Below are 26,132 nucleotides of genomic sequence, written 5' to 3' on the forward strand. Positions count from 1 at the left end.
AAAGGAGGTTGAGAGGGGACATGATAGCCCTCTTTAAGTATTTGAAAGGTTGTCACTTGGAGGAGGGCAGGATGCTGTTTCCGTTGGCTGCAGAGGAGAGGACACGCAGTAATGGGTTTAAACTTCAAGTACAACGATATAGGCTAGATATTAGGAAAAAAAATTTCACAGTCAGAGTAGTTCAGCAGTGGAATAGGCTGCCTAAGGAGGTGGTGAGCTCCCCCTCACTGGCAATCTTCAAGCAAAGGTTGGATACACAATTTTCTTGGATGCTTTAAGATGCTTAGGGCTAATCCTGCGTTGAGCAGGGGGTTGGACTAGATGGCCTGTATGGCACCTTCCAACTCTATGATTCTATGATTCTATGATTCTATGTATTAATAATTACTTTTTAGCTGGTCGTTTTTTTCTCTTTTACCTTTCTGTAAATGCTTTATATAACAATAAACAATAAAATCTCAAAAAAAGAAGAAGGAAGATCTAGAAAAATACCCTATATCGAAAGGAAGTGTACCTATGGACATATAGAAACCATGGAACATATTCTCCTTCCATGTCAATATTATAATGACATTCAAATTAGTTTAGTTCTTCCACTGTTAGGCAGATTCCCAGGGCGTTCAGGAGAAATTTACATTTCTCCGCTGCTTACAGATATAGATAATGATACAACCTATAGTGTTACCAAGTTCTGTGCAGCAGGGAAGAAAATTCATAATAGAATGGTCTGTTTCAAGTGAACTGGACAGATATGTTTATGTACCTTCTTCTTATGTATTCTATTTTGTATTACTATGTTATAAAATGTTCTCCTGGATTTAATGGATGTTTTGCATCATCATGTGCTGGTCTATAACTGTAATAAAACTGAGCTAAACAAGTCTGTATTAACTAATTGAAGGACTGCAATCTGGATTTTCAGATAGGTGGATAGGGAATTGGTTAGAGAACCACACTCAAAGATGCCCAGCCTCCCAGATTCGCGGCTGGAGAAGCGAAGCTGTCTCCCCCCACTTCCTGGCCAGCCTTTCTCCGCCCCCCCCTGGGCCAGCTTCCCGGCCCAGCTCCTAGGCCAGCCGCGAAGGCCTCCCCCCCCCGGGCCAGCTTCCTGTTGCCTGTCGGCCTACCTCACCTCTTGGCGGCCGTCAGAGGAATGGCCGCCATGAGGCAGTCAGCTACGTAGGGGGGGGCTGGTTGGGAGGCGTTGCGCACCTCCCAGCTGGTCAGTTCTGGGGCAGGGGCCAAACAGTAGCCACACTGCTCATGGCTGCTGATTGTCCCCTTGGTCCCGGACTGACAAGTGGAGGGCTCAATAGGGAGGCGCGATGGGGCCCTCCGCTTGTCAGTCTGGGGCCAGGGGTCAATCATTGCCCCCCCATCCTGGACAGCGCCCCCCCACCCCTCACTGTTTTATTTATACCGCTCCATGGAGCGGTTACAGATATGTTGAACAACACAGGACCCAGGACAGAATACAGTAGGGTATTCCACTTGTCACTCTTCTCTAAGAGGATGCTGAACCATTAACAAGTACCCTTTGGATACGATCTGTCAACCAGTTATCGATCCATCTAACAGAATTAGGATCCATACCGCATTTTACCAACTTGTCAACAAAAATCTCATGTGGAACCTTATCAAAGCTTTACTGAAATTGACATAAACTATATCCATGGCATTCCCCTTATGCAGCAAGGTAGTAACTTTCTCATTATCCAAAGTTGATAAGCTGCTGGGGTGGTGAGGGTGCCCCCTTGATCCCTGCCCGTCTTGCCTGCTCAAAGGGGACAGCCAGCAGATAGTTCAGCTCAGGGATATTATTAATTGCTCAGCCTTCCCCTGATCCAGCAAGGTAGTCACTTTCTCAAAAAAAGAGATAAGGTTGGTCTGACATGATTTGTTCTTGCGAAACCCGTGCTGAGTTTTAGAAATCACAGCTCTCTGTTCCAGCTGCTCAAGGACTGACTGTTTGATGATTTGTTCCAAAATTTTGCCACCTACAGATGTCAAGCTGACAGGTTGATAGTTACCCGGATCCTCTTTTTTCCCTTTCTTGAAGATGGGGACAACATTTGCCCGCCTCCAATCATCTGGCACCTCACCTGTTCTCCAAGAAGTGTTAAAAATAATGGACAGAGGTTCAGAGGTTACATCTGCAATTTCTTTTAGTACCCTCAGATGCAATTCATCTGGCCCAGAAGACTATTTCATTTAAAGAAACTAGGTGTTTGTGGACTGCCCCAACAGTTATCCTAGGCCACCATTCCCATCTCCTCTGTTGTGTTACCTTTTTTCCACATTGAGCACTATTTCCCTCACAAAAGAAGACTGAGGAGAATTAGGAGTTGAGCAGTTCAGCCCTCTCTTCATCATCTGTTATAATTTCACTTTCTTGTCCTAGCAGTGGTCCTACTGTGTCCCTCGTCTTTTTTCTTGCTTGAACTATAACTAAAGAAGCCTTTTCCCCCTATGTTTAGCACTTCTTGCTAGCCTAAGCTCATAGACCGTTTATGCACTGGAGGTGCCAGGCTACAGGCTGGAGTTTTAGTTGTGGCAAATTGCCCCACCTCTTTCTGCACTCACACAGGGGAGCATTTGGCCCGGTGTGCTTCATCCACCCCCGATTTATACTCCTGCATGGCAGCGGGGGCAGTGAAGTTCCCAGTGCGTAAACAGTCATATTGAGCTTTAGCTTTTCTAACACCTTCCCTACAATTATTGGTTATTTTTTTATACTCATCCTTGGTAATAAAGCCTTCCTTTCATTTCCTAAATCAGTGGTCCCCAACCTAATTATCACCAGGGAGCGGTCAACGCTTGACAATTTTACTGAGGCCCGGGGGGGGTAGTCTTTTGCTGAGGGACGTCACCGCTGCTGCCTAAGCCCCTGCTCCACTTGCTTTCCTGCTGGCGCCCCTGACTTCCCACTACCCACTTGGAGATGCTGCCAGCAGCAGCTGCGCAGTGCCACGCCGAGGGGGAGCCCCAGCCATGGCGGCCACTGGAGAGCACCAAAGGTGAGCCAGTGGCAGAGTGACAGGGCAGCCCCCGAGGCAGCAACCGGGGAGGAGGACGAGGAGGAGCCGCGGCCCGGTACTGACTGATACACGGACTGGTACCGGTCCCCGGACCAGGGGTTGGGGACCACGGCCCACAGGTTGGGAATCGCTAGTTTACAGGACATGGGTGATTAGCATTGCCTGCCTCTGTGTAGCAACCATGGACTTGCTTGGTGGTTTCCCATCAAAATATTAACCAGGGCCAATTCTGCTTGATTCCTGAGATCTGACAAATTTGGGCTAGCCTGGGCTATCCAGGGCAGAGTCTGCACTTACTTTCTTTATTCCATTGTCAATCCTGTTGAATTCAGATCGCTTTGAACTCGGGTCTTCCTCTCCCCCCCCCCCATTGAAACAAGAAAGTCTTCTGCGAGTGGTTGGGGTAGTTCAGAAGGGGGGGGAGCCAATCCTCTTTCTTTCTTTTCTTGAAGGGGGGGGGGAGAGGAGCCAGGCAGGGAGCCTCTTTCTTTTCTTGGAGGGGAGGGGGAGAGGATCGAAAAAGGCAGAGGAGGGAGGAAAAATCCAGGACCGACAGAAGTTGAGAGAAATTAAGGGCTTCTCCTTTAAGGCAAGCGTGTCACATGACCAGGTGTGGCCTATCAGAGGTTCTCTACCAAAGAGCTTTCTTTTCCAAATGGATATTGAGGATTTTCAGCACTCTGAAATATGGCACAATAAAGGTAGAGTCACTCCGAATCAATCCTTCTTGCTGCAGAAGGAAAATTAAAATGGCCCAAATCCAAACGGAAATCGCATTCTGTGTAGAGGGCAGGGACTGAATCGATCTGGGGCTGGAATAAAAGCTCCGTGCAGTTTACACCCTTCTAAACGGAAATTGTTTGTGATTCAGCCTTCAGTTTTTCACTTTTAAGAAACTCCCAGCCCTCTTGGACTCCCATCTCTTTAAGTCTTTCTGACCATGAGATTCTACCCAACATACCTTTAAGTCTGTAAAAATTTGCTTTCCTGTCCAGTCTATACATCCAACTAAAAGATTTTCTCTTTCCCACAATTGAAAATACCAAAAAGTACAAGTGTGCCCACTATTTCTACCTCATCTACCAGTTCTTCCCTATTGATGACAATCAAGTCTATAATAGCAGACCCCCTGGTTCCCCTCTCTGCTTTCTGGGAAATGAAGCTGTCAGCAAGACAAGTTAGGAAATTAACAGTATTTGTATTTTTAGCAGAGTTGGTCTTCCAACAGATATCTAGGTAATTGAAGTCACCCATGACCACTGTTTGCCCCCTCTTTGAAAATTGTATAATTTGGTCTAGCAGTATCTCAGTCAAGTTGGTGCCAGCAGGAGAGATTTGGTTTCTGGGACCATGGGATAGGCTTTCTTGAGGAAGGCCTACTAGCATCTGATGGACTGCACTTATCGAAACTGGGGAAGAATGTGTTTGGCAGGAACCTGGGTAGATTCATCAGGAGAGTTTTAAACTAAAGCCACTAGGGGAAGGAGACGATCGACATAGGGAGTGTATGAAAGGAAAACGATCGGAGGCAGCCCAACCGGCAAGGCCAGCTGTCAGGATCATTAGGATCTCTGCCATAAATTAGCCTGGGTTCTTCCATGACAGTTATATTGCTTGGTGCCTGGCAGTTTCAGGTCCTATATTCATGCTAGTTGTTAGAGGTGATGCATATGTTGTGTTAACTCCTATCTTTTGTTGAGGCCTCTCGGCTGGGCTCAGTTTTGTTATCGCCCAGTCAAGGCCATGAGAATGTCTCGTTATTTTAATTGCCTGTGTTTCTTTCCTCCTGCCCCCCTCCCTTGGGAACTTTCAAGTTTTGGGCGGGAGAAATGTATTGTTAAGGGGAAGCAAATCTGCCCTCAAGTCAGATTTGTCTTTGCCAGTCTGGATGTTCGTAGTATTTCTCAATAAAGCTTTCTTTTCATTAAGAAGCTAGTTGTGAGTTCTTTCAACGTCTGACACCATCTCATAGGGAACCAAAAGTAAAAGGATTCAGATGTCTTTATACTAACGCCCGAACCATGGGCAATAAAAAGGAAGATCTGGAACTTCTTATGCTGATGGAAAGGTATGATCTAGTAGGCATCACAGAAACTTGGTGGAATGATTCTCATGACTGGAATGTAATGGTGGATGGATATGAACTATTCAGAAAAAACAGAATAGATCGAAGAGGTGGAGGAGTGGCACTGTATGTGAGGAAAGGGCTTACCTGTCAGGAAATTCTAGTGAAGGAGAGCATATCTACAGTGGAAATCATCTGGGTGAAAATAAGCGAGGGGAAAACAAACAGTGTGGTGGTTGGTGTCTGCTACCGACCGCCTGACCAACGAGAGGATGTGGATGCTGCACTTTGTGAGCAGCTTGAGAAAATATCCAAGCGGCAGGACCTTGTCATCATGGGTGACTTCAATTTCCCAGATGTGTGCTGGGAAACAAACTCTGCGAAGCGTCCTCAGTCATGCAGGTTTCTGACCTGCCTGGCTGACAATTTCATTTATCAAATGGTAGATGGACCCACAAGAGGTTCAGCCATACTGGACTTAATACTGACCAACAGGCAAGAGTTGGAGGATGAGGTGAAGGAGGTGGGGACCCTAGGGGGAAGTGACCATGTCCTCATAGAATTCCTTTTGAGATGGGGAGCCAAGGAAGCTTGTAGCCAGACGCGGATGTTGGATTTTCGTAGGGCAAACTTTAATAAACTCAGAGACATGATGAGTGTCATACCATGGACGAGGATGCTGGAAGGGAAGGGAGCATGTGAAGGGTGGGCGCTACTCAAACAGGAGCTATTGCATGCTCAATCAATGACTATACCAGAAAGACGAAAACACTGCAGGAGCTCTAAGAAGCCTATTTGGATGAACAGAAAACTTCAAGAGGAACTAAGAAAGAAAAGGAAAATGTTCAGGAAATGGAGGGAAGGACAGAGCTCTAAAGAAGAGTACCTACAGGTTACTAGGCACTGTAGAACAATCATAAGAATGGCCAAAGCTGAGAATGAGCTAAGATTGGCCAGGGAAGCCCATTGTAACAAGAAAAGATTTTTCAGTTATGTGAGGAGCAAACATAAAGTAAAGGAGGCAATAGGCCCACTGTTGGGTGCGGACGGACAAACTCTAACGGAAGATGCAGAGAAAGCAGAAAGGCTTAGTGCCTATTTTACATCTGTTTTTTCCCACAGGTCAAAGTGTTTAGGCACATCTAGAGATGGCCGTAGCCAAAGGATAGTGTCTGGGTGGCAGGTGAATATGGATAGAGAGGTTGTTGAGAGGCATTTAGCTGCACTGGATGAGTTCAAATCCCCTGGGCTGGATGAAATGCACCCGATAGTGCTCAAAGAACTTTCTGGAGAACTTGCACAACCCTTGTCCATCATCTTCGGGACCTCTTTAAGGACTGGAGATGTCCCAAAGGACTGGAAGAGAGCAAACATTATTCCGATCTTCAAAAAATGGAGGAAGGATGACCCAGGAGACTACAGACCGGTGAGTCTGACCTCTGTTGTGGGGAAGATAATGGAGCAGATATTAAAGGGAGCGATCTGCAAACATCTGCAGGACAATTTGGTGATCCAAGGAAGTCAGCATGGATTTGTCTCCAACAGATCCTGTCAGACCAACCTGGTTTCCTTTTTTGACCAAGTAACAGGTTTGTTGGATCGTGGAAATTCGGTTGATGTTGTTTACTTGGATTTTAGTAAAGCTTTTGATAAGGTACCCCATGATGTTCTGATGGATAAATTGAAGGAGTGCAATCTGGATTTTCCGATAAATAGGTGGATAGGGAATTGGTTAGAGAACCGCACTCAAAGAGTTGTTGTCAATGGTGTTTCATCAGACTGGAGGGAGGTGAGTAGCGGGGTACCTCAGGGCTCGGGGCTCGGCCTGGTACTTTTTAACATATTTATTAATGATCTAGATGAGGGGGTGGAGGGACTACTCATCAAGTTTGCAGATGACACCAAATTGGGAGGACTGGCAAATACTCCAGAAGATAGAGACAGAATTCAACGAGATCTGAACACAATGAAAATTGGGCAAATGAGAACAAGATGCAATTTAATAAAGATGAGTGTAAAGTTCTGCATCTGGGTCAGAAAAATGAAAAGCATGCCTACTGGATGGGGGATACGCTTCTAGGTCACACTGTGTGTGAATGAGACCTTGGGGTACTTGTGGATTGTAAACTAAACATGAGCAGGCAGTGTGATGCAGCGATAAAAAAGGCAAATGCCATTTTGGGCTGTATCAACAGAGGCATCACATCAAAATCACTAGATGTCATAGTCCCATTGTATACGACACTGGTCAGACCACACCTGGAGTACTGTGTGCAGTTCTGGAGGCCTCACTTCAAGAAGGATGTAGATAAAATTGAAAGGGTACAGAGGAGAGTGACGAAGATGATCTGGGGCCAAGGGACCAAGCCCTATGAAGATAGGTTGAGGGACTTGGGAATGTTCAGCCTGGAAAAAAGGAGGTTGAGAGGGGATATGATAGCCCTCTTTAAGTATTTGAAAGGTTGTCACTTGGAGGAGGGCAGGATGCTGTTCCCGTTGGCTGCAGAGGAAAGGACATTCAGTAATGGATTTAAACTACAAGTACGGTATAGGCTAGATATCAGGAAAAAAAATTTTTCACAGTCAGAGTAGTTCAACAGTGGAATAGGCTGCCTAAGGAGGTGGTGAGCTCCCCCTCACTGTCAGTCTTCAAGCAAAGGTTGGATACACACTTTTCTTGGATGCTTTAGGATGCTTTGGGCTGATCCTGCGTTGAGCAGGGGGTGGGACTAGATGGCCTGTATGGCCCCTTTCAACTCTATGATTCTATGATTCTACTTATTTTCTTCAACTTCTCAGCCTAGGATAATATAAAGATTTCAATGACTATGTAACTTTCAGTGTGCAGCTGCCACTGACTCACATCTTTGCTTCTTGTTTAATTAAAACAACCGCAGGGAGATCAACAAACTCCCTGGGACCTGAAAATGGCAGCTCAGATATGGAACATGGGAAGGAAATGGAAAGCTTTTACTAAATGTTTGACTAATCTAATACCCGCAGATAGGAATTGGTGACAGCTATCTATTTAAGGACTAGCTACTAGGAAGTGCACATGATTGGCTCAGGAACATAGTTTTTTTTGGTGCCGGTTAAAAAGGTTAGCCATGACTTGCCTTCTACCAATCAAAACCATGTACTTTGATGCCTTCTTGCAGCCTAATGCATCTTCCTTCAGTGGGAAATTGGGACTGTCAATTAAGCCCTGTCAATTAAGCCCTGTCAGACAGGTTGATACTTGAAAATATATACAGAGATGTCAATCTAGACTGGACTTTTGCAACTCGCTCTATGCAGGCCTACCCCTATCCTTGATCTGGAAACTACAATTGGTTCAGAACGCTGCGGCCAGGATTCTCATCAATACACCATGGAGAGATCACATCCAGCCTATACTTCAACAACTCAGCTGGCTCCCAATCGAATTCCAGATCAGGCTAAATGTTTTGGTTCTGACCTTCAAGGCCATATGTGGTCTGGGCCCAGTGTACCTGAGAGACTATCTCTCTGCCTACACCCCCAAAAGAGCACTACACTCCACCACCCCCAACTGGCTGGTGATCCCTGGCCCCAAATAAGCATGTCAGTCCTTAACAAGGGCCAGAGCCTTTTCTGTCTTGGCCCCCACCTGGTGGAACAAGCTCCCTGAAGAGATCAGGGCACTGCCTGAACACACACAATTCCACATGACCTGCAAAAGGGAGCTCCTCCACCAGGTATTTGCTTGAGTTCAACTGACACAACAACATCCACTGCCCCCCCCCCCCCCGGTCAGACACTCCTTCCACGATCTGAAGTAGCCTGACCTTCTTGGGGGCTTTGCCTAAGTTATCATTCTATTTGAAGCTACTGTTAAAGTATTGTTGATGTTATTTATGGCTGTGTTATATGTTTCTGTTCTATGTATTACCCATGCAATGTTTTATGTGAACTGCCCTGAGCCGTATGGGAGGACGGTATAAAAATCTAATAAATAAATAAATGTTACAAAACAGAAAGATGTAAGAAGCTCATCATGAATGTAAGGGAGACAGGATGAGAGCTCTTTTCAGCTATATTTCACCACACGTGAGAACGCATGATATTGCACTCTTCTGCTATGCATGATTGCTGGTATGCTTGTTTTAAGAAAAAAAAATAGCCTTCTGGTCACCCATACATTCCAATTATACGATCTATGAAAAGCAGAGGTCACTTTTCACTGGCATTATAACCAGCTGAATATGGCTACACATGCTACACCACTGTATAAAGTCCTGATTCTATTGTAGTTTTCCCCCTTGTTTCTGTGATCTTCATGCTTCCATTTCAGTTTGGAGGGGGGGTCTTTCTTTTTCAACCATATTTTCTTTTTTCATTCCCTTTTTAACTGTTCCTCCAGTTCTGGTTCATAATGATATAAATAGGAGAGACGTGACTCAGGAAAATCCTGGAAGTTTTAAAGGTGTGGGAGAAATGAAACTGGAGTATTACTCTCAGCACTGATCGGCTTCGACAAAACCTTCCTTCTCATGACCAGCTGGCTCCACTTCAGTATATGTTGTGCGGTTTCTGAAATTCATGGCAGGCCAATGATGTGGCCTTCGCTGTGGTATGAGAAAAAGAGAGCAGCACATTAGTACAAAGATACATAGGAACTCTTTGAGTAATACACACAATGCCAAAAAATATGGCACTGTACTAGCAATAATTCCTGTTGTATGAAAAAGTACAATGGGCTCTAGCAAACTGTTTGGGGATAGGATTTGAGCCATCAAGAAGCTTAATGGGGAAACTATTGTCCAATAAAGCCAGTTGTGCAAAAAAATGCAACAGCCTCTAGAAAACTATTCATGTTCAGGAAAAAGCATTATATACATAAATGCAAAGAAATTAAATGAATCCTTCCTTTAAAATATAACACAATTCTATCACACCCTTCCTCCAAAGATCTCAGAACAGGGTATATGGTTCTACCTTCCCTTATACCACCACCACCACCACCTCCAGCTAAATGTGTTTGGCTGAAAGAGGGAAAGAGAGAGAGCACAACTTGTACCAAGGCCACTCAGTCAGCTTCAGAACAAAGGATCTGAATCTGCTTCTCTAGAAGTGGCTTGCTAATCCATGGAGTAGGGCAAGGCATATAATTTGTTCTCATAGGATGGTGGAGAAGGTTCAGATGGTGAAAAGGACATCACAGGACCTTAAAAAAATTAGCTCATAATGGCCTTGCTTGGGAACAGGGTTGCTAATTTCAGATTGGGAACTTCCAGATGATTTGGAGGTAGAGCCTGGGGAGGACAAGGACCTCCATCAGAGTTCACCCACTGCACTGCACTATTTCTGTCTGCTGCTTGGCTGGTGATGCCTGCCCTTCTGAAGCCTACTGCTGGCAACTGCTGTTATTGTTCTTGACTGAAAGGTCAAGTTGTTGCCTAATAAAACTAGAACACTTAGGGCCATTCCGCACAACGACCAATGTTGCTAAATGTTTGCAGTATGCAGAAACACTATATTTAATAGTGGAATTTCGTCATTCCACACACCTTCAGTTCTAGCAGAATGTTGAAGTCCCAGTAGCAGTCTATTCCAGGTATCCAGTCTCGCTGGAATCGCAACAAAGGAGGCGATATTTTTCCGCGCTACTTCCCGCCCCTGGCCGTCAATCAAACAAAACAGCCAATGAACTGTTGTGTTCATGCTCCCTAAAAGTCCCTTTCTCTTTAAAAACTGTTTTTTTAAAACCCGAAAACAGTTGCAATGATATTTGTTCATTCAGTGTCTCAGAAAGACCTTTTTCAGTGGCATAGGAGCTGGTGCTTAATCATTTACACACTCTTCAAGTAACCCCCCCCCATGGGTGCAATTTCTGGCTGAAATTACAGGCAGTGTCAAACAGGGGGCTGTATTGTGCTCGGAAACTAAAGACAATTGCAGAAGGGAGCTTTGTTTTACTGTTAAGCACTTCTGTGGAGGGACTTCAGCCGAAGAAGCCTCATTTATTCGTTGCCTTCACCGGTTTAAGGGGGGGGAAATGGCGATCACGTCTCTGGAAGCTCGGGCACGAGAGCTAAGGAGGGACATTCTTTCTACTGCTATTTTGAGAATGCACGTGTCTTTCGCTGTTGTGTTGTGGCTTGTGCTCAGAAGTGTAGCGGTTTTTTCGGGGGGAATCTACTTTTCTGGATTTCCCCCTAAGCGCTATAAAATTCCAATTGTAGCTGGAGTTTGGCGGGAGTTCTGCAGTTTTTTTACAACGTCATGTGGAACATTAAATTTAGTGTTTACAAAAGGTAAGACTTTGGCTACATTTAAGTTGTGCGGAATGGCCCTTAGTTCCCCCCATCCCCCCAAAAAAATCCTCCTATTGTTCACTTTCCTGTAAAGGCTTTGTATTTGAACTCCCAAGTTAGCTCTGCTTGAAATTCTTTATTTGTAGAACCTTCCTGGCAAATACTAATTTTTATTTATCTGGCCTGGCTTTAGTAAAGTCACTTCAGCCCCTATGTTTCTCCAGCCATTCACCATTTACAGTTACGAGCTCTAAATATTCCTAAATATTCCTCTTAAAGCCCTTGCTGGCTTGTTTGTATTTCCTGTGGCTCAGAGTCTGTGGTTTCAATGTATGTTTCTGTCCTTTCTACTATATTGACAATGTTAGGCCTAAAATCATTGTGCAAATGTGTAAAAGCCAAACTTTTGGACAATAAGCCTTTATATGTCTCTCTTGCTGACAGTGATAACATGCTATCCCAGTTGTTTATTTTGTATGGAAGTGCTCCAGTTGGCAGTGTTAGTATTTGATGGCTTGATTTTCTCTGAGGTGCCCCTAAGTTTATTTTACTTGATGGGAGGTGGGAAAAGAGATCCCTCCGAAGTTCCCCTCAATCTCATCTAATGTATTAGTGGCTTCGTTCACTGTTTTAACTTTTTTAACCCTCAAGAAACATCTGAATTGTGAGGGAACTTGCCTGTAGAACGACTCTAATTGCTTCAGTTCTTCAAAAGTTTTTTATTTTACTATCTCAACCCACCAATTCATGGCTCTGTGGTTCCCAACCTTTTTATCATCGGGGATTGGTCAACGCTTGACAATTTTAGTGAGGCCCGGGGGGGTAGTCTTTTGCCGAGGGACATCACTGCCGCTGCCTGAGCTCCTGCTCCACTTACTTTCCCGCCGCCTGACTTCCCGCCGCCCATTGGGGGGTGCTGCCAGCAGCAGCTGCGCAGTGCCACACCAAGCGGGAGCCCCAGCCATGGCGGCCACTGGAGAGCACCAAAGGTGAGCCGGTGGCAGAGTGGCAGGGCAACCCCCAAGACAGCAGCCGGGGAGGAGGATGAGGAGGAGTTGTGGCCCGGTACTGACTGATCCATTGACTGGTACTGGTCCCTGGCCCAAGGGTTGGGGACCACTGGTAGGTGACAACGTAGCTAGGCATATGTTTCACCTGGCTTTCATTTAAAGGCTTTTCTGCTTTGTTCTAACCCCATCAACCCTTCATCAGCATTCCTCATGAGCATTCCCTCCACATCCAATCCCCTAGCTTATATGATGGGTGTCAAGAACCTCGATTCATGCCCTTTAGTTTTGTTTCTCACGGGCCTGGCAAAGCTCGGGGGTTGTTAACCTGTAAATCTGTCCTCTGGCTCCAAGCCTCCCTTTCTTTCCCAGTAGGAGTTTTCCGCTGTTGATATATCAATCTCATTATAAGTGTCCTTGTGGAGACAGCCTAGTCTCAACAGCCTAGATTAGATTCCTGGCCATCTGGCATCCTGTGAACCCCGGCACCTTTGGTGCCCTCTCGCTCTCCTGCCAAAATGCCTTCATACCCCTCCCTTTTGGAGAGGACGCTATATCTGCCTTGTATTGCCTATTGTTCTTTGTTATTATCAAGATCTTTGCTTAGGAAGATCTTGGCTTGCTTTAGCGTTGTGTGGACTCTGTTTAATAAAGCTCTCTTTGGATTTTCAACTGACCGTCTGGTGATGTCCATGTGTAGAGTTGTCTCTTGAGTTGCTGGAAAAGAGTGTTTGCTATGACCATTGTATTCTCTTGACAAAGTTCTACCAGCCTGTGCCCTGCTTCATTTTGTACTCCAAGGCCAAACTTGCCTGTTATCCTGGTTATCTTTTGGCTTCCTATTTTAGCATTCCAATCCCCCATGATGATAAGCACATCGTTTTTTGGCATTGCTTCTAGAAGGTGATGTAGGGCTTCATAGAACTACTCAACTTCATAGATCCAGGCATAGACCTGGATTACTGTGATGTTGAATGGTTTGCCTTGGATTCAAACTGAGAACATTCTGTCATTTTGGGGATTGTATTCCAAGACTGCTTTTCCTACTCTCTTATTGATTATGAAGGCTACTGCATTTCTTCTGTGAGATTCTTGTCCACAGTAGTATACCTGATGGTCATATGAATTAAATTCACCCATTCCTGTCCATTTTAGTTCACTGATTCCTAAAACGTCGATGTTCAGTCTTGTCATCTCTTGTTTAACCATGTCCAGCTTGCCTTGATTCGTGGATCTGACGTTCCAGGTTCCTATGGAATAAAAATCTTTACAGAATCGGACTGTCGTTTTGCCACCAGTTACTTCCACAACTGAGCATCCTTTTGGCTTTGGTCCAGTCACTTCATTCATTCTGGCGCTACTAGTACTAGCCGTCTGCTCATCCCCAGTAGCATATTGGACACCTTCTGACCTGAGGGGCTCATCTTCCGGCGTCATATCGTTTTGCCTTTTGAACTTGTCCATTGGGTTTTCATGGCAAAGATACTGGAGTGGTTTGCCATTTCCTTCTCCAGTGGATCACCTTTTGTCAGAGCTCTCTGCTACGATCTGTCCGTCTTGGGTGGCCCTGCACGACATAGCTCATAGCTTCCCTGAGCTACGCAAGCCTCCTTGCCACGGCAAGGCAGTGATCCTTGAAGGGGGTTGCGTGATCATAGAGCCAAGAAAGATTAAATCATCTATACATTCCCTGTTCTCGTTGTCAATCGTGACTTTCGTGCTACTGCCAGTAGTTGTCATGATCTTGGTCTTTTTTATATTTATATATATTCACATCTTTTCACTTTCTTCTTTTAGTCTCTTTATCAGGGTCTTCTGATCACGCTCCGATTCAGCAAGGAGTGTTGTATCATCTGCATAGCGGAGATTATTGAAGTTACGACCTCCAATTTTGACTCCAATCGTAGATTCTTCCAGATTAAGCTTCCGCATAATTACCTCCACATAATGGTTAAAAAGAAAGGGTGATAAGATACACCCTTGTCTTACTCCTTGGTTGACCTTGAACCAATCAGTGTCTCCATATATTGTTTGTACTGTAGCCTCCTGGTTGGTGTACCATTAAATAATGAGGTGGGTTAAGTGGGATGACACTCTCAATTCATATAAGGCATCCCATAGCTTCTTGTGATCAACACAGTCAAACACTTTAGAATAATCAATAAAGCATAGATATATGGCCTTTTGTTATTCATGTTTTTTTTTTTTTCAAGAATCCAGCTCAAATTTACAATGTGGTCTCGGGTGTCGCAACCATGTTGAAAACCAGCCTGGACATCCAGTATCTGAGCATCAATGGTTCTGAATGATCTTCAATAATATTTTACTCGCATGGGAGATCAGGGCTATAGTTCGATAGTTTGAGCAGTTGTGAGCATCACCTTTATTTAGTAAGGGGATAAAAAGGGACCTTTACCTATTGGCCATATGCCAGTTTCCCAGACTTTTTGGCATAATGCTGTGATTGCTGCTAGTGGAACAGATCTGAGTAGTTCCACTGGAATGGTATCTATGCCACTAGCCTTATTATTTGGGAGCTGTTTCAGAGCCCAGATCACTTCTATAGTCACTTCCAATTCATGTTGGGTGTTTCTGGCTGGTGACTGAGGCACCTTGGTGTTTGCATATAATTCTTCTGCATATTGTCGCCATCAATCCTTGATGTTGGCTTGGTCAGTCAAGTCTTTTACATTTTTGTCTTTGATGGTGACTTCATGAGCAATGAAGGTGCTCCGGATTTGTTTCACCCGAGCAAAGAGGCTTCTGGTGTCGCCTCTAGTGCACTCCTCTTCCAGTCGCTTGTATTCTTGCTTCCAATACACTTCCTTATCTTGTCTGGCAGCTCGTTGAAAATGTGCATTTACCCCCCTGAATTCGTCTCTCTTGCCAGCAGCTTTTGCTGCTCTTTATTTTTCAGCAATTCTGATTAGGGATGGGTGATTTGGCTTCGGAAACATCCGAATCGCCCGAATCTGGCCCGATTTGGACGTTTCCGAAACAAAAACGGTCCGAATCGGGCCCTGCCGGCTCGAAAACGGTCTGAATTGCCGAGATTTGGCGATTCAGGCTGCCGAATTGATTTGGGTCCGAATCGATTTGGCAGAGTCGGAGGGAGGCCAGGCAGCCATTTGCCTGTTGCCTCTAGCTGCCTTTCCCCCCCTTTCTTTAACTTTTTGCCACCTAAAATGGGGGGGAGGGGGGAGTGAGTGGCCAATCAGAATGCCTGTGGCTTTTCAGCTTAGGCATTCTGGCCACTCACTGAAGACTTTTGCTTTTTAAATCCCCTTGCTTTGTAGCCTGCCCAGGAGGAGGCTACTTAAAGCAAGGGGCTGCTTTGAGCTCTGGCTGGCTGTCTGGCTGTGCTGCTCCTAAGCTCCCTGCTTGGTAGAGCGGCCTGCCTGCCTGCCTGCCTCCTGGACTCCTGGTGGACCTCTGGACCTGGCCTGTGGACTGCGCTGGAGAAGACTTCAATAGTTTGTTTTAGGGTTTTTTTTCTTCTCCTTTCCTATTTTTCTCTTTTTTCCCTCCTCCATCTCTCTCCCTCCTCTTTTCAAAAGTTTTTTGCCTTTGGGTTTCTGTGGGTGAGGGCCTGGGGGAGGGTTGGGGAATTGTATTTGCTGTTTTTATTGTGTTAACTGTTTGCTGTTTTGTTTTTTGTAAAAGTATTTTGAGGGTGGGGGTTGGGGCTTGTATTGTAAAGTTGCATTGTTTCTGGTTGTTTTTTTTTTGGTTTTGTTGTTGTTGTTGTTGTTGTTTTGGTTTTTTCCCCACAGGTTTCCTCAGTTGCCACCTTTGGGCTTCATGCCCTGGGTGGCAGCTGGTTGTTTAATAGTTGTAGGTGTTTTTTGGTGGGGGGCTAGTTTCAGTTTAGGGGGGGGTTGTGTTTGTTCTTAGGTTGGTTTAGCTTAGGGCCTTGCAGGGCCAGTTTTTGCCAGCCACCTTTGGGGGAGTGCCCTGGGTGGCTGCTGCTTGTTTGTTGAAGCTGTTTCTTTGGTTAGCCTAGGTAGAGTTAGCTTGTTTGGTTAGGGCCCTGCGGGGCAAGTTTTTCTTGGTAGCCACTTTTGGGGGGGTGCCCTGGGTGGCTGCTGGTTGTTTGTCTGTAGAAGCTGTTTGGTTGGCCTAGGCTAGGCTTGGTTTGGCAGTTTGGGCCTTGCAGGGCCACTTTTGCTCGGTTGCCACCTTTGGGGGAGTGCCCTGGGTGGCTGGTAGCTGGTTGGTGTTTGTTTCATAGATTGTTCCCTTCCTGGGGGGAATTGCTGCGTTCTTCTTGGGGTGCCCAATTAGTGGCCATTTAAATAGGCAGTAAAATCCATAGTGTTAGGAGAAATTATAAAGTGCAAATAATTTTTTAGAATAGATAGTTTCTTTCCTAAGTAGCCAGATAGGATTTTTTATAAGAGAACAGTGATTTGGGTTTTAGGTTAAAATAGTACTTTCTTAATAATTAAAAAAATTAAACCAGCAGGGGCTGTGCCTTATTGAAGGCCAGCTTTCCTGGTAGAGACAGGAATTGATTTAGAGGCCAACAGGTTTAGGGGTTCTTCTTAACAGATCAGGTGGCGGCTTGGTGCACAAATCTGCTCCAGCCTTCCTTCTAGCTAGTAACACTCAGGTAGCTTAAAACACTTTAAAAGTGTAAAAAGCTTTATTTGTTTTTTCTAATTTTTCCCTGCTGTAGGTTAGGTAGAGCCAGTTAAACTTAGCTAGGCCCAGACAGGTTCCTTTAGTTTAACAACAACAAAAAAAACAAGAGAGAGAACAGGAAAACTCCATAGAAGTTAGGTCAGCTTAGGGTCTAAAAAAACTAAACAGGTAGCTGGTGGGAGGGTTTTATAAGGGTTTTATAAGTTTCAAGGTTTCCTTAGAAACAGGTGTTAGGGCAGTTAGTGGTAGGGCCTCAAATTTCCCTGTCTCTTAGATTACAGTTAGTAGAAAAAGTTTGTCCAAGGGAACATGAGTGGGAAGAAGGAAGGTCAGGCTAGGGGCCCTGGGGGAAAGGCCCTACAGAAAACTAGAAGGGTGGAGGGGAGTGAAGAAGGCCTGTCTTGGGTCGACCTTCCACCACTCTGGCCGGAGTAGTGCAATAAAGAGTGTCTGCAAGGGTCTCTTTATTGAGGCGGCTGCCAGGGCGCCCCCTTCTAAGGTACGTCAGGCAGGGGTCTTTGCTGGCACTTCTGTGGGACCTGCTGATCAGGCAGCCCCTCGTGCCGCTCCTTTTGCTAGTGAGGCATGGGGGCATCAGGAGGAGTTGCCTGATCTCTCCCTCAGGGTGAGCCTTGGGGACATGAGTGGCTTGTCCTTCATGTCCCCAGGCATCACCTCGGGGGTGCAGAAAGCCCTGGAGGAGATGGGTGAGGGACTGGCCCGCCAGTCTACTTCCCTTTCTCCTCCAGGATCCAGCAGGCTTCAGTTGGGGGGGGGACAGGAGCAGATGGTAGAGGTGGTGCAAGAGGGAGAGATGGAGGTGGCACCCCCTGCCCCGCCATCTTGACCCCTTCCCGCTCTCTCACCTCCTTCTGACCCCACCTCAGGACACGGTGTGTCCGGCCCGAGCTCCTCACAGGAGGCAGCTCAGAGGACTTTGCAGGCTGCGAGCCAGACTGCGTCGTCCGAATTACTTCCAGACAGTGGAGGGAACCCACCTAGCAGAGTGCCAGCTCTGTAGGCAGAGGGTTAGTTGTGGAAGGCAAGAGCATCACTACATGACTAGCGGCCTCATGAACCACCTGAAGAGGCACCACCAGGCTGTCCTGCTTCAGGGGGAGAGACAGGCTGGCAGTGGGGTGCCTGCGCAGGCACAACCTACCAGCACGGGGCTGGAGAGTCTACCTGGGACCTCCACCTCGAGAGCTCTCCCTAAGAGTTCTTCTCAGGGGGCGGGTGGAGTTAGAGGGAGGCAAGCGACCATGGTGGAGATGCTTGCCTGGGCTGGCAGTGGCATGCCAAAAGCGGGGTTTGAGGCAGGGTGTAGGGCCGCGAACCATGACCTAGCTGCGCTCATGGCCGTGGGTGGGTACCCCTTTCGTCTGGCCGACAACATGTACTTCCACCGACTATGCCACCCATTTGGAAAACTTTTCCCAGTCCCAAAGTGAGCCTTAGAGCTCATGTTAAACCCAAGAAGTAACTGAGTATTTCTCAGTGGGTGCCCAGGAGGAGTTTGTTGTTGTGCGCGCGCTGATTTGTCTTTTTGCTGCTGCCAGGGCTCTCTCAGGATGTGGCCTGAGTAGAGCAGTTGAATTAGAGGTGGTTTAAGGCGGTGGCCTGTTAGGTTGTTGGATTCCCCACCAGTGTCCACTGCGCCGTGTGTGGACTTCTGGGGGAGGAATGTGTCTTTTTCCTGCTGCCAGGGCTGTTCTCCCAGAACAGCACTGTCAGGGCTCTCTCAGGATGTGGCCTGAGTAGAGCAGTTGGATTTGTGGTGTTTGAGGGCAGTGGCCCAAGCGTAGGAAGGGAAAGGTGACTGGAAGCTGCTTTGATACACCTTTGAGTTGTGAAAAGCAAGTCTTCCTCTTGCTTTGTATTTGTTAGAGGGGGGAGGCTGGATGGGAGAGCCAGTGATGAGTCCACAGCATGGATGGAGCATCCAGATTCGCCTCTGAGCTCCTCCATTTGCTTTCTGAGGCCCTTCCGGGTTAGTGCATAGGCGCCATGAAACTTTACAGCTTCACTGGGGGTTTCTGGGGGGATCTCCAGGTCTCCCCTGGAGGTTGACATCCCTGAGCCACTAGTGTTCCTAGTGGTGCAAGGATATCCCCCCCCCACAGGCCAGTGCAGGGCCCCCCTCTCCTCTGCAGGGGAACCCAGGTGAGAACTCAGTGGACCTTATTGGTTCTGCAGTTCTCACCTGGAGGCTGCTTAGGCTGCCAGCCACAGGTTCCCCTGCACCTGGGAGAGAGAGTCCCTTCCTGGCCTGCTCTGTTTGGAGCCAATGCAAGTCAATGTCTCCATTGACTTGCATTGGAAAGCCTTCCCCGGGGGCTGGGGGGAGGGGGTGCAAGTTGCACCCCTGAAACTTCTTGGGGAGCTCAGGGAGTATCTTCCCTGAGTCCCCTAAAAGTTTCAAGAAGATTGGACCAAGGGGTCCAATCCTAGGGGCTCCCAAAGAGGGTGCCCCTATCCGATCCATTGGTTACAATGGAGTGTCAGGTTCTTTAGGCTGAACTTGTTTCCCCATAGACTTCTATGGGGAATGTTCCTTGGAAGCCCCCAGGATGGGACTCCTTGGTGCAATCTTCCTGAAACTTGCAGGGGACTGAGGGAAGACCCCCCTAGAGCTCCCCTGCAAGTTTCAAGATGATTGGACCAAGGGGTCCCATTCTAAGATAAGTTAAGGTGCCCTAGCAGGGATCTATTGGAACCAGTGTGGGGCAAGGTCGTGAGAACCCCCTCGAGGCGGGATCTGACTAGGCCCTAGCCTGCTGGTGAAATAGGACTGCTGGCTTGCAGAGATAAGGTTAGGGAGGGAGGTTAGGGTGGGTTTAGTGGGTGGAATTGGGTTGGGGGGCTAGGGTGGGATATTTCAGTGCGACCTAGGAGTATTAATGCTAGGGTTCTAGGGCAGCTAGTTAGCTGAGGGTTTGTTCCCCTGGGAGTATGATTGGAGGGGTACCGCCACGAGGGGGGGCCCAAGTTCGGGCCGGGATCTCATCCATAATGGGTCGAGGGTGATATGGCTGGGGGAGGAGGTTAGACAAGAGAAGGTCAGAGAGCACTTGTGTTAGTCCTTGGGCCAAGCCGTGGTTACACGGCAGACGCCTGAGGCATGCTCGCTGCCCTTCTAACCTCCGTCCCATCCCCAGATATACAGGGGAGGAGGCAAGGGTGGACCCGGTCTTGGTCCTGTGCAATGCAAGATCAATCAACAACAAGGCCTCAACTCTGCAACAATTTTTCGCGGAGTCTGGGGCCGACCTTGCGTGTGTGACTGAGACCTGGGCGAGGGCTGGCGAAACGGTCGCCTTAAAGGAACTTGCCCCCCCAGGGTTTGCGGTCCTGCACCAATCCCGGGTCCATAGGAGGCGAGGGGGGGTGGCAATCTTGGTCTGGGAGGATTTCTCCTACAGGGCTCTCCCGGCCCCAGACATCAGGGGAGTGGAGTGCGTCGGTATTGGGTTGGACTCAGTCGAGAGCTTGGCCATCTGGTTGGTATACTGTCCGCCCAACGTCCAACCAGATGTCCTGCCGAGTCTGCTGGAGGCGGCGGCCGCCTGGGCCTTGCAGTACCCCAGGCTTATAATCTTGGGGGACTTCAATGTCCATGCGGACACGCTACCCCCAGGACTTGGCTCGGACCTAGTGTCGGCCATGGCGACGCTGGGGCTCTCACAATTTGTTGCTGGGCCCACCCATCAGGCTGTCCACACCCTCGACCTGATCTTTGGGGCAGGGATAGAGGTGGTTCTGGATACAGCTTTGGCCGTACCATGGTCAGACCACTATGCCCTGCGGTCTCGGATCAAGACCCCACCCCCTCCCCAGTTGGGCAGCGGGCACATTTTTGCCCGCCCAAGGAGACTCATGGATCCAATTGGTTTCCAGAATGCTCTGCGGGACCCGAAACCTCCCGGCATCTCGTTAGCGGCCATGGTGGAGGACTGGCAGTCCCGCCTGTTGGCTGCCATAGACGAGATTGCTCCTAGACGTCTTCTCTGCCCTCGACTCAAGCAGGCACCCTGGTATACTGGGGAGCTCCGGGAGAAGAAGAGGGAATTGAGACGACTAGAGCGAGTGTGGCAGAAGGCCCGTGACGATGCTACAAGAACATCTCATCGCACGTTTATGAGGGCGTATGAGATGGTAGTGAAAGCGGCTAAACGTGACTTCTTTGCCGCGGAAATTGCATCCGCTAGCTCTCGCCCAGCTCAACTATTTAGGGTTGTTAGATCTCTTACCGCCCTGGAAGATGGGCGCCAAAATAGTAGGAATTTGACCATCAGCTGTGAGGCATTTGCGAGCCATTTCACGGATAAAGTCTTGTCGCTCTGCCACTCCTGTCAAGCATTATAAGAACTCACAACAAGCTTCTTTAATAAAGAAAGCGTTTATTGAGAAGTTACTTCATACACCTAAGCTAAAAAAGTCAAATCTGCCTGAGGACAGATTTGCCTTCCCTTATCAAGGTAGTTCTCCCGCCTAAAAGTTGAAAGTTCCCAAGGGAGGGGGGAAAGGAGTCAACAGGTGCCATAAAACACAGTGTTACAATTCGCACGTCCTTGGTCTTCTCCGGAGACAAGATAAGATGTTATGGTTACAAAAGGCAGACCCGGCCAAGAGGTTCAAAAGACAAATAATTCACAGCTCTCTGAGATAACAGGGCGCACAACATAGTTTCAGTTTCAAGCAAGCATGCAAGCATAATATATGGGCCTGGGGCCTAAAGTACAAAGCAAGGAAAAGGTTAAACAAATAATCATGGAGAGACTCATGCTAACTCATGGCAGGATTCAGCAGCAATCCTGACATTCCTCCGCATTAAAATTAGCCCCCACCCCTCACCCCGCATCAACTGGTCGAGGGCACAGCGGGAAGGCTCGATGGAACGCACGGAGCAAGCGAGGGGCTTTTACATCATTAGCCTCCACCCATTCCCGTTCCCCCGAGGGGAAATCCTTCCAGTCCACTAGGTATTGAAGCCGCCCTTTATGAATGCGGGAGTCCAAGATTTGGTTGACCTCGTAGTGGGTGTCTTTGTCTATAAAGACTGGAACAGGCTTTGAGTGCGGAGGGTGCCAGGCGTCCGGCAGGGGGGCTCGTCGCAGCAAGCTGGAATGACAAACCGGATGCATATTCCTGTAAGTTTTGGGTAGCCCCAACTCAACAGTTACAGCATTGATCACTCTGGTAACAGGGAAAGGTCCCACGAATTTGGGTCCCAATTTGCGGTATTTTTGCTGACAACGCAGGTTTTTTGTAGAGAGGTAGACCTGGTCACCCACAACCCATGCCGGAGCAGGAGCACGGCGTTTGTCTGCATGGGATTTATAAGAACGTTTAGCCTCTTCCAGGCTGGAGACAATCGACGGCCAGGCTTCACCAATGTCTTTAGCCCATTTGGTCACATCAGGGGCCTGGGGGGAAACTAGCTCCCAGGTGGGAGCCGCGAGTAGGTCCGTTCCATAGACCACCTTGAACGGGGACACCCCAGTGGACGCATGAACCCCGTTATTATAGGCAAACTTGGCCAAAGGCAGGAGGGAGACCCAATCTTTCTGCTGATGGTTAATAAAGCAGCGCAAGTATTGTTCCAGTATTTGATTCACTCGTTCAGTCTGCCCATTGGATTCTGGATGATAGCCTGAAGTAAGGGCCTGCTCCACCCCCAGCAATCGCAAAAACTCCCGCCAGAACTTGGCAACGAACTGGGAGCCCCGATCCGAGAGCAATCTCCTAGGGATACCATGTAGTCTAAAAACGTTTGTAATGAACATGGAGGCAAGTTTGGACGCTGAAGGCAATCCCACGCAGGGGATGAAGTGAGCCTGTTTCGAAAAAGCATCCACCACGACCCAAATCACGTTTTTTTCCTGGCTTAGGGGCAAATCCGTTATAAGGTCCATTGTCATGTCGGACCAGGGACAGGAGGGGGTGGGCAGGGGCTGCAGTAACCCCCGTTTTCTGCCCCCCAACGGTTTGGAAGCCACGCAGGTGGGGCACCCTTGCACATATTTCTCTATATCCCCCCTCAGGGATGGCCACCAGTAGTGTCTCCTGACCAAGTGCAGAGTTTTCACAAAACCGAAGTGCCCTGCGGTCTTTGAATCGTGGCACAACTTCAAAACCTCCCCCCGCGCCGCGGCGGGGACGTAAAGGCGCTCGTCTTTGAAAAACAGGCCCCCCTTGTTGACCAGAGCGGGCTGTAGCGAGGTAAACTCCCCGTCCTGTAGAACCTCCTTCTGGACCCACCCACCAGGTACTGAACTGCCCCCTTTTGTTTGGCTGCGAGTTACGGCAGCCAACCCCAATTGAGCGGGCGTGAACACCGTGTCCACCAATGTGTCTCATTTGCTGTTGTACTGCGGCAAGCGCAAAAGGGCGTCTGCTAAGAAGTTCAGTTTGCCGGGCAGATGCTTGAGGGAGAAGTTGAACCGGGAGAAAAACTCCGCCTACCGCATCTGTTTCGCGGACAAGGAGCGGGGTTGTTAAAGTGCTTGCAGGTTTTTGTGATCCGTCCAAACCATGAACGGAACCGCAGACCCCTCCAGCCAATGTCTCCAGGTAGCGAGGGCCAGTTTCACCGCCGCCGCTTCCTTTTCCCAGATCGCCCAGTTGCGTTCGGGCCCCGAAAACTTCTTAGATAAATAGGCAAGCGGGTGCAATTTCCTGTCCTCCCCTTCCTGGAGGATCACAGCCCCCATGGCTACATCCGAAGAGTCTACTTGCACCGTAAATTGCTTGGCAGGGTCAGCGTGGTCTAGCACCGGTTCAGACGTAAACAGGCGCTTCAGTTTCTCGAACGCCTCCTGGCAGAGCGGAGACCACTGGAGTGGGGCGCTCAGCCGACCCGCCGCTTTTCCCCCCTCCTTGGTCTTTAACAAGTCTGTTAGGGGCAGGGACACTTTGGCAATGTTGGGGATGAATGTTCTGTAAAAATTGGCGAACCCCAAGAAACTCTGGAGTTGTCTCCGAGTCTTGGGCGACTCCCAGGCCAATAGGTCCCTTACTTTCCCCGGGTTCATTTCAATCCCTGCCTTGGAGACTCTGAACCCCAGGAACTCCACCGCCTCCCGATGGAATTCGCATTTCGACAGTTTGGCAAACAACTGGTGCTTCCGCAACCGACTGAGCACCTCCTGGACTAATTTCACGTGCTCAGCAGGCTTGTCTGAATACACCAAAATGTCATCAATGTACACCAACACCCCCTGGTACAGCAAATCATGCATAATTTCATTTATCATATTCATGAAAATGCCCTGAGCGCCGGCGAGGCCGAACGGCATAATAGTGTACTCAATTTGGCCCAGGGGGGTGTTGAACGCTGTCAAGTACTCGTGCCCCCTCTTCATACGGACCCGGTAGTAAGCTTCCCTCAGGTCTAATTTTGTAAAAATCCTCGCCTTTCCGAAGTGCCCCAGCAAGTCTTTGATGAGCGGCAAGGGGTAGGCGTTGCAGGTGGAAATGGCATTCAACCCACGATAGTCCGTGCAAAGGCGGAGGGAACCGTCCTTCTTTTTCACAAAGAGGACCGGGGCCGCCAAGGAGGAGGTGGCCGGCCGAATGAAACCTCTACCCAGGTTTTTGTCCAAGAAATCCCTGAGCTCCTTCATCTCCCGTGGGCTCATGGAGTACAATTTGGCTTTGGGCAAGGGCTCTCCCTTTTTTACTTCGATCGCACAGTCTGTCTTGCGATGGGGAGGCAGCTGATTACATTCCGCTTCCGCGAAAACATCCTCAAACCCTCGATACTCCTTTGGGAGCGTTGGCACCCCAGCCCCCGCCACCGCAGTCACGACCAGCCCGTCCAGGCCCGGTAGGGGCCGTTGGTGCTGTTTGCATCCTGGAGAAGAAAATTTTACGATCCCCGTCTTCCATTTCACTGTGGGGTCATGCTCCCTTAGCCAGTCCAGACCCAACACGCAAGGAAAAGCGGAGTGGGGGGCCACCAAGGGCTGAATCTGCTCCCAATGTTTGTCAATGTCCAAGTCCATGGGGAGCGTTTTTACTGTCGCCTCCCCTCCCGGGGCGCACTCCCCATCCAGCTGGGTAACGGGTAGGGGCTCCCTCAAAGGCCAACGCGGGGCTTACCAGGGTTTTGGTGCAGCCCGAGTCCACAATACAGCGCACCTCCACTTGTTTCCCCGAGTTGGGTTCCGTGAGGGTGGCAGGCAAAAGAACCAAAGGAGAGTCACTCACCGAGTGTTTGCCCCTGCCTGGGACCTGCCTTTACAGCAGGTCGTCTTCGTTTCCCGACGGCTCCTCGGATTGCTGTCCTTCTTCCTGGCTGCTGTCTCCGGAGTCTCCTGCAGCAGGCACCCCTCCAGCCGGGGCCAGAAGGGACTTGACGGTCTTCTTAGGAGCCAGTTTCTTTGTGGCCGATCCCCGAGCAGGTGCGCTACTCGCCAGCTTGGCCTCGGTCGGACTGGTGCTTCCTGCCTTCGCTGGGCACTTGGCAAGGAAATGGCCCATCTGGCCGCAGCCCAGGCACAATCCTTTCTCGAAACGGCGGGTCCGTTCGCTGGGATCCACTCTGGGTTTAGGCTTGGTCTTCTTGGGGGTTGAGGTCTTTGCTCCCGCCTTTTCCTTGCCTCCGCTGAACTCCACCGCACGGAGCAGCCGGCTTTCCATCTCTCCAGCCAGGTGCACCCATCCCATCACGGTCACTGGGTCGTCTATCAGGAGGCACTTGCTAGCCAGGTTCCCGGAGAGTCCCCCCACAAAGGCGTTCACCCTCTGTGGTTCCGTCCAGTCTGGAACCGCTGCAGACAGCTTCCGGAACTCCCGCGCATACTCTGCCACCGTCTTCGACCCTTGTTTGAGTGCCTTGAGTTCCTTTTCGGACATTTCTTTCTCGAACGGCTCCACGTACATCAGGCGCATGGTTCTGATGAAATGGTTGTAGTTACGCACTGCTCTCGGGTTGTAACGGTAAAGATCCATAAACCACTTGGCTGCTTCTCCTTCCAAGCATTCACCCACGAACCTGATGTGCTCTGCATCATCTTGGAACGTGAAACCCATGTCCATCATATAGGCTTGCAGGTGGACCAGGAATCCTGGGAAGGCCGTCGAGTCGCCAGAGAAACGA

General features: G+C 48.6%; 1 protein-coding gene across 3 annotated transcripts in view; it reads right to left on the reverse strand.

Moving 5' to 3' along the window:
- Positions 1-8,918: 8,918 nt before the first annotated feature.
- The window catches only part of PLXDC1 (plexin domain containing 1), a 170,423-nt gene continuing 153,209 nt past the window's right edge, over positions 8,919-26,132 (reverse strand). For all 3 annotated transcript variants that reach the window (XM_077314907.1, XM_077314908.1, XM_077314905.1), the window contains one exon: positions 8,919-9,689. In XM_077314907.1, coding sequence (XP_077171022.1) covers positions 9,579-9,689 — 111 coding nt within the window. In that variant the 3' untranslated portion in view covers positions 8,919-9,578. The remainder of the gene's footprint in view (positions 9,690-26,132) is intronic.

This window comes from Paroedura picta, chromosome 16, assembly GCF_049243985.1.
Source record: "Paroedura picta isolate Pp20150507F chromosome 16, Ppicta_v3.0, whole genome shotgun sequence".
NCBI lineage: Eukaryota > Metazoa > Chordata > Lepidosauria > Squamata > Gekkonidae > Paroedura > Paroedura picta.